The following is a 14,736-nucleotide window of genomic DNA, read 5'->3' on the forward strand; positions in this document are numbered from 1 at the left end:
ACGTGAAATCACACACACATATACGCTCCTTTTTTCACTTCTATGAACGCGTTAAAGTATGAGTGCAAGAGTAGTATCTTTATTATTACGAAACGTGCAAAAATAACTGCAGGAGAAAAAGAACTTGCGCGACATATATATATATATTCATACGTATGTCTAGCTTTTATCATATTTTATTTATATCAGCTTCCAAATATACATGTACACACTTAAATCTAGCACCGTATTGCGCAGTGTTAGGCAGCCATATGAGCTGATTACGTATACATCTACACATATTCTGTAACCAAAACCTTCTCGTAATCTAATTCGGAAGAATTATCACATGCTGATATGAAGTGTTTTTCAATAAAAAAAAAAAAAAGAGGGAAATAAAAATAAATTATTATACATGCTTCTAAATTTTCTTCTCTCTGTTTCCACGTGAGAAAAACTCTAAGCGTAAAATTAAAAAAGGAGGACGACAGGCAAATAAGCGCCCTCAGATCTGTTTTCATAAAAAAAGAAAAAAGAAAGAAAAACAATATGATAAAACGATATATAAAAACTCAACGTATGTATCGAAGAAAATTATATTATGTTTCTAAACATATGAAATTTGTAATATTAAATTCAACATCGTTAAAAAGTGTATACTTATAAGATAGATTCGAGTACTTTCGATATCAGTTTCTTGTCTTTGGTGTACATGCAAGATGTACGTAATTCTTCCGGCGGATTAACCGAGTTTGTTTCAGAGGTAGGATTCGCCATGTCAGACATTATGCCGTTGTCCGTATTAATCGCCGTACTATTTTGCTGGACGAAGGTACCCGTCGTCAATCCGTCATCAGTCTTGTAAAGGTCCAATCCGTGGGTGTCGATCGCGGGTAACGCGTTCTCCAGAGCTGGCCTCGCGTACGGAGAGAAGTGATCCTTGTACACACTCGCCTTCGTCGTGTCTGCATTGTAATGATTGATGCCGAAGTATGCGCTTTGTTGCTTCAATTCCGCTTTGCCTGCGTTGGAAATCGCCGAGGTGCTCGCGTCGAGGGAGACCGATGGCGATGCCGCGTTGTACCACGCGGCTGTCGGGATACTCGAGCTGCTATTGCTGGGAATCATCGAGACACTCGGTTGATGCCAGTTGTCGAACAGAGGCGTCGTCGTATTCTCCTTCCTCACCGGGAACTCGTTGCTGTTGAGGCTCGAGTAGTACAGTTTCTTCAAGTTTTCGTCCATGAGTAGCGGCTGGTAACAGTGAAAGTGATTAAACGGCATTGCAGCGGGATTCAGGAAGTTGCCGGAAGAGTTGACCGGCAGAACGTAGCCCGGGGCGACGTTGCCGGCCGCTTGCTGGAACGCAGCGTTCGTCCACGGGAAATTCTCCATGTACATGTTGTTCCACAAGCAGCTCGGCCGGTAGACGGTGCCGCACGGATAGTGAACCTTGTTTTCTGCGAGCAGCTTGTAGGAATGGTCCGTAGAATTGACGAAGGAGTTGTAGTGCGGATTTTCGTTCTGTTTCCAACTGTAATCGGCTACGGTGGTGTACGCGTGATGTTGCTTGTCGTTGGTAGTCGCTCGGTAGCCGCACTGTCCCGCCTCGGTCTGCGCGTTGTTGATGCTGTTGTTCAACACGAAATTCTCATCGCCTTTCAGCGCTGTCATCCAAGAGTTTACTACCGGTATCACCTGCTGATGATTCCTGTACTTCAGATTGTTGTAATTCAAATGCTGCAGTACGTCCGCGTTGTTCTCCGGATCGTACTGACTCGATTCCTGCTGCCTTGCGACATCGGGGTTCGAGAACTTGACGTCGCACACCTTTGTCTCGGGTCTTACGAACGGTGGCAAGGTGCATTTGAAGCATCCTGCTGAATTGACTTTGTATAGCCCTACTTTCGAGCAGTTTCCCACTAGCTCCTTGTCTCCCTGTTTGAGTAACTTGGTTACATCTAGCAGTTTCGATGAAGCCTTGGTCGTCCTCCGTGAGGTAGCCCTCCGCTTCACCACCTTGGCAGGATTTGCCTTCTTTAAGCTTTCCTTCTTATCCTCCGCCAACTGATTGTCCTTCTTAGTTTTCCTGGTAGATACTCTCCTGTTTACTTTAGTTGCTTTCTCTACTATATAAGGGATAGGTTTCTCTTCGTTGTCTTTCGCAGAAACATTCGGTCCTTCATGCCTTATGATTTTGTCCTCACAAATTTGGGATGGCTCATTCTTCAGTTCTTTGTGATCCAGATATCTATCAATGTTATTGGCGATTGATTCAATCGTTGAATTACATGCGCTTATTTCTGATTTTACTATGGTCTTGTCCACTGAAGTTTGATCCACTATAAATTAAAAAAAATATTCTTCATATTCAAGAAATGTTAGAAATGCGTGTGTGTGTGTGTGTGTGTGTGTAAACTAGTAGGCACAAGAAATTTGAACAAAGAAATAAATGACTTAGGTAAAAAGGTTTACCAGGATTAAATCTTAATAATTGATATTTCTGTCGTTTAGAAAAGAAAGAATATTTGAAGAGATTATTGTCTACTTTGTTGTACACAGATACACAATTCCGTCTTGTATTTACTTTGTTCCTTTGTTCTTTTTTTCACATGACATTACCTTGTTGCTTAACTCTTATCTGTGGAAAATCAAACTGCTCTTCACGTTGTAAGGACGTTTCCCTTCCAGAGACGACGTTTACTTCCGTTATATTTTCCATTCTACAACACAGTTTCTATATAAATACCAATTTCTCACACAATTCACTCGATGAAAGCAAGATAAACGGATAAATGGCTACTTACGAAGTAGATATGAACCTTTCTTGTTATATGTGATTTTCACTGTATTTATTAAACAAGACACTCGTAGTGTTTCTAGAGGATAATTTACGTGACGCAATATATAAAATATCGTAATCCAAGAATTGACGAGCTTCCGACACGTCTTTTGACGATCTATCTTTCCGCGTCGTCTGATGAATATGCCGGAAAACCGCTAATGGACGTGATTGATCGAGGCGACGTATCGGAAGAAAATTATTCGAATATTATCTGTACTTCCGTAATAGCGCGTCACTATTACCAATAGAAATCGATAAGAGTTTCCGATTTGATTGAGCAATATTGGCGCGCTAATTTCAATTTCAATTCTTTCCAAGTAGGACTTACCGATCTAATTTTAATATCCTAGTTTAGAAAATTACTCAGAAGGCTGTCGAAAATTTGCCATACTTAACATTAGTATTATACGTTAATGTAAATTAATAAAATTGTTTTGAATAATACAGAGAGTAATGAGAAATACTTTGTATATTATTTCCTATTTTGTCTTCGATCAAGACAGTAAAAAAGGTAATTGCGTATAAAAAACTATTTTTATTTCTTTTCAAATTGCATAGATATTATTGTATCGCATTATTAAAATTGTTAACATTATCTAAAATATGCGTGTATAACACGCTTTTTACACATATATAGAATAACATTAGATTAGTATTAAAACAGCTTTTTTGTAAATATATGAGTTACTAATTTTGAAAGTGGTGGAAATCTATTTCCTCCTTTCTCCTCTTGACATAGATATTTGTAATGTATAGCAATCAAATTATCGATCTTTCTCAGAGTTGTGCACCACTTTCAAAATCAACTTACATACATTTGCTAATTTTAATTAGTTTAGTTTATTAAAATTCTCCTTATATTCTTTTATATATATATAGATATGCACATATAAAATCTTATCTAGCAGATTGAATTATAAAATTCTTAATATACAGAGAGTATCTTACATCTTAATACTATTTAGACACAATTAGAGAGAATTCTTATAATCTTCAGTAAAACTATTTCCTTATCATTGGCTATTACTAACGGTACAAATAATTTAAGCACATACAAAATCACAATAAAATACACAATAAAACCATAAGTTAAAACTTAATTAAAAAAGCTCATCCACAAAAATATGTCTTCTTCTTTGACAGTTATCGATGGCAATTGAGGCACATTTTTTGTTCTTCCTGATTATATCTGAAACAAAAATATATCCACAGAAATTGTTGGAGAATGTACGTGTCCCAATTGGCAGATAAAAGCATGCATAGTAACTTCTAATTTACATGAATAAAGAACAATTCTGGCAGAATAATTCTGAGCATCGGACGCACGCAGACAGACAAGAAGCACATAATATTTGATCACAGTAATAACATCTGTTTACTGTAGATTGATCTATCACTCTGCAATATCCACATGTATCCACTTGTATGTCCTGGAAATAAATAAGGTTGCAGAAGTCTATATAGAACAATTCAGGTTTCAGTAGTTGTGGAAAACTTACACTGATGATTTTGTCACTAGCCATCAGTTGTAATTTATTGGTCAATTGCATCTGTTTCAAATTGGATATAGATTTTAATTTACAAGACGATGGTGGTAGTGGTGGTAAAGGCAAGTCTGTAAGATCCATTTGCGTGGATTTTCTTGATTTGTGTGACAATGCTTTAGCACCTGCCTTAAGCAGGTTCAAAGTTTTATCTAGAAAATTCAATGGGAACAAAATTAGATCATTGCAACTGAGTTTGCAATTATCATTGAGCATGATAATAATTATATCTTCTCAATATAAGTATTTCATACATATATACTTGATTATTTGCATAGTACATAGAGAACTCATATTCTAATTGAAAATTAATGAGCACTAAAGCGAAAACTACGAATCACAAAACCGAGCACAATCTTACCGTAAACATTCTTCAGCCGCTTGTCACTGGCCACACCGTTGTCTACTTGTTTCTGTCCCACGTGTATTTTTATTTGCGGCAACAAGTCTTCCTCGTAAGGGCACGCGCGTTTTGGCATGTTTGAGGCAATCGTTTTGTTTAATTAGTTACTTAATTACACAATTATCACGAGTAACGATGCATAGCCGATAGATTATATCTTTATCAGATTTACTCTCTGATCTACGTATTTAGAAAATAAAAGACCTTCTGACTTATTGCTGAGTCGCACTACTATCTCAATTCTCAGAACAGTGGCGACTCGTACCGGAGAGATCGGAACTAACAAAAAATAACGAGCAAAAATGAACCTGGGGATTTGGTCTGTTCTTTATAGCTGTACTGCTGAACTGGTGCAATAAGTTGAAATAAGAAAACATATACTTGTCTCATTTCATGTTATTGCACCAATTATTGCACTTATAGCATTAAAGAACAGACCATTTACGATTCTCAGCGATCGCGAAACCTTTAGTCCTAATCTATAATAAGTGCAGTAAGCTTTAAACTATAAGAAATTGACCAATCACAGTTAATTATTCTCTTCATATTCGACTGTGATTGGTCAATTTCTTAAGATTTAAGATGTAAAATTCCTATTGTGGACCGGCACTTACTCGCTGTTTCTTCCGTAAAAGCGGCAAATTGATTGGTTATCCTGTCGTTCCATTTGTCTGCAAAAAAAACATTACGAGGGGGATCACCGATGTCGCGATTTCTATTCGTCATGAAATCAACTTCAATGTCGTAATTTTCGCGAAACGTCGCAGCGCGAACGTCTCGGATACGCCTCCACACCGCGATAAAACCCGAAGGAACCACGCGAGGAAATCCGCGCGCGAGCGGAACGCGTTCACGGTTCGCAGATAAAAATGTAGGGTTACTTAACCTCGCCACGGACGAGCGAATGCACCCCACAAGTCTCGCGGAAGTTGGCGAGGCGCAGCGCAAGACACGCGTGTTGTTCCGTTCCTGCTTCGCGAAACGAAGCGTTACGCAACGCGAGGCGCATATTTCGGCTGGTACGGGCGCACGATGAGCGACATCGAAAACCCGGAGAACCCGGACTCCCCCAGGTCATATTACGCGCTGCTGGTCGCGTTCAAGACCATGAAGGAACGCTGTCAGCAACTGCAGACGCGACTGACTATGGTGGAGGAAGAGAACGTCTGTCTCAGGCTCAAGTGTGGCAGAGATGCGTCCACGGATGTCACGAGAGCTGATGGCAACAATGCTGATAAAGATGTACAAACGCTGCAGGTGTGTGTGTGTGTGTGTGTGTGTGAGAAAGATAAATGTTATTCACAAACGACAAATGTTTGACACATTTGTTACTGTGGTTTATTTATATAGGGAATTCTCCCTACTTATTACATTATATTTTTTATATAATTATGTAAAACAAATTTTGTTTAGGAGAATATGGAAAGAGAAATGATTACTCATATAATTTGTAAAAATATGTTGTTGGGGAGAAGGAATTATGTACAATTGAGAAATTTTGAATAGACTTGAAGCAAGAGATCGGTGTGTCATACATGTGTGACACTGGTGGCGAAATTTATTAAATGAGAATTATGTTCCTTGAAATCTTGGTTGATGCACACATGCTCTTATAATCAAGTTCATTGGTCAATCATATAATTTTTTAAAGCAGTACTTGCTTTAACAGCATACAGAACATCTGAATCAGATTTAATCTGTATTAACCGTTTAGCTTTCTAGCTATTATAATCAATAAATCATCTTTAAATAGTGTTGAGCATATGCAAGGGTAGCTGGAGTCACAAGTTGAAGAAAGAAGAAAAGAAAAAATCATGTTCTTTTATAGTTTGTATTATGTTTTATATAATCGCATTTTAACTATTTAGTACCTAAATTGTGGAAAAATGTTGAATTTTCTAAAGTTTGTATAATATATTTAGATACATTGATGCATAATTTGTTGAAATTTTAGCTTTTACGAAACAAGAATATTAGGATGTATTATTATTATAAGTCGAGAAACAATAGTTTCTGCGAGAAACAATGCAAATAATATGCTTTTTAATTGCAGGAAAAGGTAGAAGAGCTTACGAAACAGAAGTCGCAGCTTACTCATCATGTTATCATGGTAGCCACGGAGAATCGTCGATTATGGGACAGATTAACGAAACTAACGAAAACTAATAAATCTTTAGGTAGCCAATTAACAAAAATTTCAGATACGCTTAAGCAACATCCTCCCGCACAGCCGTCTGATATCTTATCGTATAGCTTTCGTGATATCACTGTTTCGGATAAACAAGATGCTAACAAGAAACACTTATTAACTACCGATAATGGTTTGTATGAAATTAAAAGATATCGCGAGAGAAAATTTTTATCATTAACAGCGCGTATTTCTCTCAGGTGATAAGGAACATAGTTTAGAGGAAATATCCCTTCGACTGATAAATAGTATTAAGTTAGAAAAGTCTACTCTCGAACAACAATATGCAGAGGTAAAGAAAACTTGACTAATCATTTCTTCGAAATTGATACACTAAAGATAATATCTCTTATTCGAAATCTCATCGTTTGTAGATGGTGGAGTTACAGAATGGTTCTGAATTAAATTTACAAAATATCGGCTTCACATATCCAGAGGATTCCGACATGGATTCGTTGGAGCAATTGAAGCAACATGAAATTCGGTTATCTCAAACTAAAGATGCCTTATTAAGACAGCAAACTAGATTACAAAGGGCTCTACAGAACCTCAAGAAACTGAAGCAAGGTAAGTTTTAAAATCATTTTACATTATTACAATATCGAAATTCGCCCTGTTGCTGATCAGTTTTGTTTATGAACTGATTATCTTTGTATTTTTTTAATGTCAAATTGTGCATTGACCAAGAAACAAAAACACATTTAATTAATCTTTAATAATTGAAATCTTCGAGAAGAGTAACAATTTAAGTAATTAAAAATCGGTCGATATTTTATTTATATATTTGCACACAATGTATATATATTTTCTTCGATCGATCTTCGGTAATTCGACAGCTGACGTGTGTAAAGTTTCTCACGAAACCGTCGAGAGACTTTAAAATGAACGTATGTTTCTCAGGGGCAACGTGTAACAATTGTCGAAAGAATGCAAATAAAAAAATGTGTCAAATGGGTACTCAATCTGATTCTGACGACAGCTTCAAGGAACACGGAGCTACTCAGACTAGTCTTATGACACCCAGCATTTCGATGGAAAAGTGTACTGCTAAACACTCGGATTATTCCGACATGGACATCAATATATGTCCGTTGTGTGGAAAAAGTTACGGAAAGTCCGTCTCGTTTGCGGAATTCCATGAACACGTGTTAAGTCATTTCACCAAGGAACTGTCTTTAGATGGTTTGAATTCTTGCACTGATTTCCGCACGTAGAACAAATTGATACGTCCAGACAATGTGCGCTATTGCCCTCGTATGATTTCGACGCGTATATATACGAGATTCGTGTTTTAATTAGATTTACGGAATATTGAAGTGTAGATACACGTTAGTTAATAGCATAAAAACGATACAACGGATCAGGATGAAACAAAGAATAATTACTATGCATTGCACACAGAGATGTATCTATTTTTATAATAATAAATAGCGAATTAAGAAACATTTGTTTACCAATTGAACAAAAACTAATAAATATTCTACTTTCCATGTAAAGCGTTATATGTACAGCGCACTGTGGGAAATTCAACTATATCAATAGACTTCGTTATTTTAGTTGAATGAATATCTTCTACATATATCGACATTTTGTTAAACGAGCTCTATCGAATTTTGGAAGTTTACTTTCATATATTTTTATAAATGCTTTGTTAAATTTGTATATCTATATTTATTTATTATTATATTTCATTTCTATTTCATTTCAGATCTATTATTATATTTATTTTCTTACATATTATTTTTAAGTTATTTTTACTATATTTTGTTAAATTTTTATATTTATGTGTTATATCAATACTTTTGTTTTATTNAAAAATAGCCTTGTACTACAAGAGCGACTTTCCGTTAAATAATGATAATAATACAAGCAACAAAAATGCGAATTAACATGATAAAACGCGACACAAACTATTATAAGAAAAGTTATGTATTTTATCAATTTTAGATAACGGAAATCTTTGACTTTTTAAAATGTATATAACTTTATAAACTCTTCTCTCTTGATTATAAATTTATTTATTGATCATTAAAACGTTTGTTAACATAGTTAACATAGTATTGCTATGTTGAAATATTTACAAGTTTGAAACTGTTATAAATAAACGTGGAAGAAATAGACATTGATTTTTTCAATACTACAACTCTGATGTTTCATTTAATATTTATATGTTTAGTTTATTTGTGAAAATGTACTACTTACAAAGTGAGACACATCCTAATCTGATAAACTCGATCTTCATTAACTTGGCATTATTTTAATCCAATTCGACAGATATATCCTAATTTTCGACCGGAGATTGTTAAAGTCTGATTTCAAGCACGTCTTATGCGAGATTCGTGGGTTTGACATCCGTCTCACTTGATGGTTCCTGTGTTGTTGGTTCGAGTAAATTCTTGTTAAACCATGCAGGCCTTTTCTTAGGCATTTCAACCACTCTTTGGTTCTGTATCAAAGAATACATAAATTTAAAATACATTCTGAGAAATTACTATCATTATCTACAAAGTATTCGCAGTACCTTCCAGAAATCTTCTGTTTTCTGATCTTTTTCTCCATCATACAGCACAATTACATTCTTTTCTACTGGGCTTAGTCCTAAATTTTTCTGAATGGCATCTTGCATTTCTTTAGTCTCAAGCTTTACTTTCTCATAACAATATCCTATATTGTATGATAAAGGAATATTGACAAAATGATGCTAAATTTGTACATATACTTCATATATAATCATTGTACATATTCATCATATATAATTAAATCTGTTTTAATCGTATATATTTCTACATCTTTTATATCTAAAGCAGAACTGAAAGATATATCAGAAGGAACACTTTGGAACTACTACGAGCAATTAGAGGATTATTTGCAATAATTTGAGCAATTTCAAGTAAATTATTTTAGAAACAAATATATATATATACTTCTTACTTCAATCATATTGCTTTATAATAGAAGATTTTACAAAGAATTTCATTATCTTATTATTAGTACGAGTAATACTTACCACATAGGCGATTAGCTTCATAGTGATGACCACAATTTAAGCACATCAATAGATTGGTTTTTTGAACTAGTGGCTTCCATACGTATTCCTTAAATCCGAATCTTCTTTTATATCTTATTTCCAAACTACGTCGGTGCTTTGGAACTGCCCACAAAATGCCGTTCTCAAAAATCTCTTTTAAAGATCGGCTACCGAGACGATTGACTGGTTTCGGTTCGCTCAAGAAGTTACCGCAATCAATTGCGCATAGCGGTCCTACGTAAAAAAAAATGAAAAGCTCGTTTTAATTCAACATACGTAAGAATTTAATAAAAAGTAAAATCTGATTGAAATTATTTTGTCGTTTCGTAAACACGAAGCGGATCACATTGCACGCGGTTGCCTCGATTGAGGTTAAGAAATATGCAAAGTTAAAATGTCTCTTAAATTGTTCATGTCGACTTTCCAAAATTGTTTCGGCACTCTCGTATATATATTAACTTTCAATTACTTGGAGGAAATCCATGGCCAAGAAATATCTGGATTGCTTGGTCTAATTTTTGAAGAACCAAATTGAACCGACGAAGAACACCGCCCGCCATTTTAAGTTTACCATCATAAGTTCATCTTAAGATGCTTCATATCCAATGAAATAAGCATCTGAAGTAAACTTAAGAAGGCTTGCTGATAGGTCTGACGGAGGTGTTCCGAAATAAACTGGCGGTACTAGTTTCCTCATCTTGGTAAATATACATTTGGACCAAATCATTACTTTTGCTTAGAGATATTTTATATTGTTGACGAATATAATGATTGAATATAGAACAAAAGATTTCAAATCGTAAGTCGCAAAAGCGGACAGAAGGGAGCGTGATTTCGGGCTCAACAAACGGCAGGTTTCCGTTGGGGGAAGACACCTAACCTAACATTACTGTACCCGACTAGGTAGGAAGGGCATCGACAGTCCAATTTTTCCAATACAAGTCGTAAATCAGGCCGTTACAGTTACAAACGTTGTGTTTCTATCGAAACAGGAAGGAAGGAGGAAACGCGGTGCCGGGACCATCGCTAAAATGGCCAACTCGTTAGCGAACGTGACCGTGTCGAGCATCTTGAAGAACAAAAGTTCTTTCGAGGACGAGCCGCGGAAGAAGAGCCGGGAGGATTGGCGCAAAGCAAAGGAACTCGAGGAGGCGAGGAAGGCTGGCACGGCTCCGGCTGCTGTCGATGAAGAGGGAAAGGATATTAACCCGCACATACCTCAATACATCAGCGCGACGCCATGGTACTTCGGCGCCCAGGGACCCACCTTGAAGCATCAGCGTCCGCAGTCCGAGAAGCAGAAGCAGTACAGCTCCATAAACTCGTGGTACAACCGTGGAGTGGATAATTCGAAAGCGGTGGGCAAGTATCGCAAGAATGCCTGCGAGAACTGCGGCGCGATAACGCACAAGAGGAAGGAGTGCATGGAAAGGCCGCGCAGAGTCGGCGCCAAGTACACAAATTCCAAGATAGCCCCCGACGAGTTCACCCAGCCTGAGCTGTCTATGGATTACGACGGCAAGAGAGACAGATGGGCTGGATACGATCCGTCCGAGCATCGAGCCATAGTGGAGGAATACCAGAAGGTCGAGGAGGCGAAGAGGCAGATGCGGGCGGAGAAGCTGAATGCTGAGGAGAACGATGAGCAGGACTCGGATAAGGACGAGGACAAGTACGTGGACGAGGTGGATATGCCGGGCACCAAGGTGGACTCGAAGCAGCGTATCACGGTGAGAAATCTCCGCATACGAGAGGACACCGCGAAGTATCTGCGCAATCTCGACCCGAATTCGGCGTATTACGATCCCAAGACCAGGTCGATGCGGGATAATCCCTATGTCGGCACCGAGCGCGAGGTCGATTACAAGGGTGAGAATTTCGTGCGTTTCTCCGGCGACACGCAGCAACACGCGAACGCGCAGCTGTTCGCCTGGGAGGCGCACGAGAAAGGGGTCGACGTGCATTTGCTCGCCGAGCCGACGAAGCTGGAGCTGTTGAAGCAGGAATACGACAAGAAGCGGGACGAGTTGAAGGACAAGGCGCGGGACAGTATAATCGAGTGGTACGGCGGGGAGGAGCACCTCGAGGCGCCGCCGAAGACGTTGCTGTTGGCACAGACCGAGCATTATGTCGAGTATTCGAGGTACGGTAAGGTAGTCAAGGGTCAGGACAGGCAGGTGATACGATCCAAGTACGAGGAGGACGTCTACCCGAACAACCACACGTCGGTGTGGGGCTCTTACTGGCAGGACGGCAAATGGGGTTATCAATGCTGTTATTCCTTCATCAAAAATTCCTACTGCACCGGGGAGTCCGGGAAGAAATCGGCCGAGGCTGCGATCAGTAATGCGCAAGATAAAGTATCAATTGCGAGCGTCGAAACAGAGGAGCTGGAGAGCAACGAGTCCCGACGACTGTCGGATACCGCAGGCAAGGACCGTTCTTCGAGCAGTGAGTCCTCGTCCGACGACGACGACGACGAAGATACGAAGAACAAGATTGAGAGGCAGAGCAAGGCGGCTAAACGGAGATTGAAGAAACAAAAGAGGAAGGAGAGTCGTAAGAACAGAAGGAAGATTGAGAAACAGGAGGATAAGCTGAAGGAGGCGTTGAGAATGGAGGAGGAATATGCGAAGGAGGCGGACAAATTGTTGAGGATGGACGAGAGGAAACGTCCGTATAACAGCATATACGAGGCGAAGGAGCCGACGAACGAAGAGATAGAAGCGTATCAGATGAAGCGGAAACGCGATGAGGATCCGATGGCTAATTTTCTGTAAAAGTTATCACCACCGTATTGTTCGCAACGTTGTGAATTAACGTTGCATATATTTGTACAGTGAATTAATCAAGCGTAACATTAAGCGATCGGGTGTGTTTAAGAGAGAAATAATAAATAATGCACTGAATATTAACGTTAGGTTATCATAATCTTAATATTTAAATGAAATGTAAGTAAAGAGAAATATAAATATTAGTCTTGAGTTAAACTTGAAACTTTGTGATTGGTGTATATATCTTTAACCAAGATGAATCGACTTAGTGTTCATGAAAGATTAAAGCAGCTAATTTCAATTTTGACACGCTCTCTATTTTATTGGTTGTTATAAGTGATTCTCAGCGTTGCTACTTGATCTCCTTCACTTCTAGTAATCAAATCTAATTCTCAAAGATCCCCGACTAAGACTTTTCTAATTGCCTATTCTGAGTTATTCAAACATAAAGCAATATTCTGATTGGTTCCCTCTTAATTTCAACTTTCGTCTACATCTACGGCAATTTGTGCAGTACGACGGTCCTCGACATGACAGTTTTTTGATCCAAGTATAGTTCTGCGTTCGAGAAAAGATGTCAATTTAAAAGAGCAGAAGAGAAGAAACTAATCTATTGGTGTATTCAGTCATATTTTTTTCTATAGAGCAGAATATAGATTCGAAGAATAAATAATGGCGCGAGAGATATTGACCATTCAATTGGGACATTATGCCAATTTTATCGGCACATATTGGTGGAATCTGCAGGTATTAATTTTATATTTTATTTACAGATCTTAAGCCCCCTCCCATTCTTAATTATTCTTTTAAAGATCACAATGCACTGTAAGATTTTTTGTTGCAGACCTCCAATTTCACGTACGATCCGAAAGATCAAGCTGAAATAAATCACGATATGCTGTACAGGGAAAGTGAAAATCTGCAGGTAATGATATTATAAAATCATTAATTATGAATAGGTGTATTATATATATGTGTAATATATATGATGTATTCAACTGCTATGTAAAATAGTAAATTGACATAGTAATTATAATTTGACAGTTGCGTTTTGCATTAAACGAACCAGATGAAGCTAAGCATTCAACTTCGAGCGATGACGAAAATGACATGAAATCATCATGTGCTGATTATCTTTTACCTTTGTTTCAACCGAGATCATTGACAGTTATCAAAGAATATTCGCATAATTGTAAGTATCCACCGTTTGATATATTCACATATGGTTGCAATTTATGGAAAACAGAGCAGTTCTCCGATCACTTTTCAGACAGGATAAGATCTTATGTAGAAGAGTGAATTTGGTGCAAGGGTTTCATATATGTATTTGGCCATTATTATACGCCAATTTATTCAGTTGATGAGAGTGTTCAATCTGTTGATGTTGATGCAAATGTACGTGTAACATTTATTCATTTTAAAATGCACTCGGTCACAATTGAGTATGTGGTTTTCTCTGAGAATTTACTGTTCTCTTCATTAGCACGGGAGCCGGGTTGCCGCTCGGTTGCTTCCATTGTGCGGATCTCGCGAACGTGTCGCGCAACGAACGTTCGAAAAATGTCCCTGCAGCTGGATACACATATGACATGACATCGACGTATCGTGGAAGACCTTCATCAGGGAGTCCTCCAGCGTGCGGGACGGGTCTCTGGAAAGACGCATTCATCAGTTGGCCTTCCAGGGAAGCGAAGCTAAAGCCGCCTACGAAGAGATTAATTAGTGTTGCACGTGCCGTATTATTTATATATATATCATAAAGTTAAATAATAATGCTATATTAAAAATATTAGAAGATAAGACGATCATGTTATACCGCTCAATCCCGAAATGTCAATTTCCTCTTCCTTTCCCAATAGAGCAGTTAAGGGGGTCATCCCGTGTGACGGCTTCAAAAAATCGATTTTTTCAGAATCGATTTTCAGAACGTATGAAATTTATGAGAATTGTAGAATATGTTTATGATAGCAGTGAA

The 14,736-nt window shown here is 37.9% G+C and overlaps 5 protein-coding genes across 8 annotated transcripts; 2 read left to right on the forward strand and 3 right to left on the reverse strand.

Annotated features, from left to right (window-relative positions):
- Positions 1-455: 455 nt before the first annotated feature.
- LOC106740793 lies at positions 456-3,219 on the reverse strand. The gene is made up of 3 exons (XM_014612175.1): positions 2,597-3,219; positions 2,455-2,482; positions 456-2,321 (listed from the first exon to the last, which is right to left on the reverse strand). The coding sequence occupies exons 1-3, from the start codon at positions 2,699-2,701 to the stop codon at positions 640-642; spliced, it is 1,815 nt and encodes a 604-aa protein (XP_014467661.1). The 5' UTR covers positions 2,702-3,219; the 3' UTR covers positions 456-639.
- Positions 3,220-3,359: 140 nt separating this feature from the next.
- On the reverse strand, positions 3,360-5,107 carry LOC106740801 (apoptosis regulatory protein Siva-like). Its single transcript, XM_014612187.1, has 4 exons — positions 4,730-5,107; positions 4,324-4,520; positions 4,103-4,254; positions 3,360-4,013 (listed from the first exon to the last, which is right to left on the reverse strand). Exons 1-4 carry the CDS (start codon positions 4,845-4,847, stop codon positions 3,968-3,970), a joined length of 513 nt encoding a protein of 170 aa, XP_014467673.1. The 5' UTR covers positions 4,848-5,107; the 3' UTR covers positions 3,360-3,967.
- A 314-nt stretch (positions 5,108-5,421) lies between these two features.
- Positions 5,422-8,625, forward strand: LOC106740796. The gene is made up of 5 exons (XM_014612179.1): positions 5,422-6,028; positions 6,825-7,092; positions 7,160-7,251; positions 7,334-7,526; positions 7,860-8,625. The coding sequence occupies exons 1-5, from the start codon at positions 5,804-5,806 to the stop codon at positions 8,171-8,173; spliced, it is 1,092 nt and encodes a 363-aa protein (XP_014467665.1). The 5' UTR covers positions 5,422-5,803; the 3' UTR covers positions 8,174-8,625.
- Positions 8,626-9,110: 485 nt separating this feature from the next.
- LOC106740818 (39S ribosomal protein L32, mitochondrial) lies at positions 9,111-10,565 on the reverse strand. Its single transcript, XM_014612237.1, has 4 exons — positions 10,457-10,565; positions 9,967-10,221; positions 9,481-9,623; positions 9,111-9,405 (listed from the first exon to the last, which is right to left on the reverse strand). The coding sequence occupies exons 1-4, from the start codon at positions 10,545-10,547 to the stop codon at positions 9,286-9,288; spliced, it is 609 nt and encodes a 202-aa protein (XP_014467723.1). The 5' UTR covers positions 10,548-10,565; the 3' UTR covers positions 9,111-9,285.
- A 40-nt stretch (positions 10,566-10,605) lies between these two features.
- LOC106740816 (pre-mRNA-splicing factor Slu7-like) lies at positions 10,606-13,686 on the forward strand. 4 transcript variants are annotated; one of them, XM_014612231.1, is made up of 3 exons: positions 10,606-10,688; positions 10,769-10,890; positions 10,980-13,391. In XM_014612231.1, the coding sequence occupies exon 3, from the start codon at positions 11,019-11,021 to the stop codon at positions 12,765-12,767; it is 1,749 nt and encodes a 582-aa protein (XP_014467717.1). In that variant the 5' UTR covers positions 10,606-10,688; positions 10,769-10,890; positions 10,980-11,018; the 3' UTR covers positions 12,768-13,391. The 4 variants fall into 4 exon arrangements, with proteins under 4 accessions (XP_014467717.1, XP_014467720.1, XP_014467721.1 ...); XM_014612234.1 differs by adding an exon at positions 13,606-13,686 and having other exon boundaries at positions 10,653-10,890; positions 10,980-12,769; XM_014612235.1 differs by adding an exon at positions 13,411-13,430 and having other exon boundaries at positions 10,653-10,890; positions 10,980-12,769.
- The last annotated feature ends 1,050 nt before the right edge of the window (positions 13,687-14,736 follow it).

The sequence above is a fragment of the Dinoponera quadriceps genome, unplaced genomic scaffold (genome assembly GCF_001313825.1).
Source record: "Dinoponera quadriceps isolate SergipeBrazil2010 unplaced genomic scaffold, ASM131382v1 scaffold591, whole genome shotgun sequence".
NCBI lineage: Eukaryota > Metazoa > Arthropoda > Insecta > Hymenoptera > Formicidae > Dinoponera > Dinoponera quadriceps.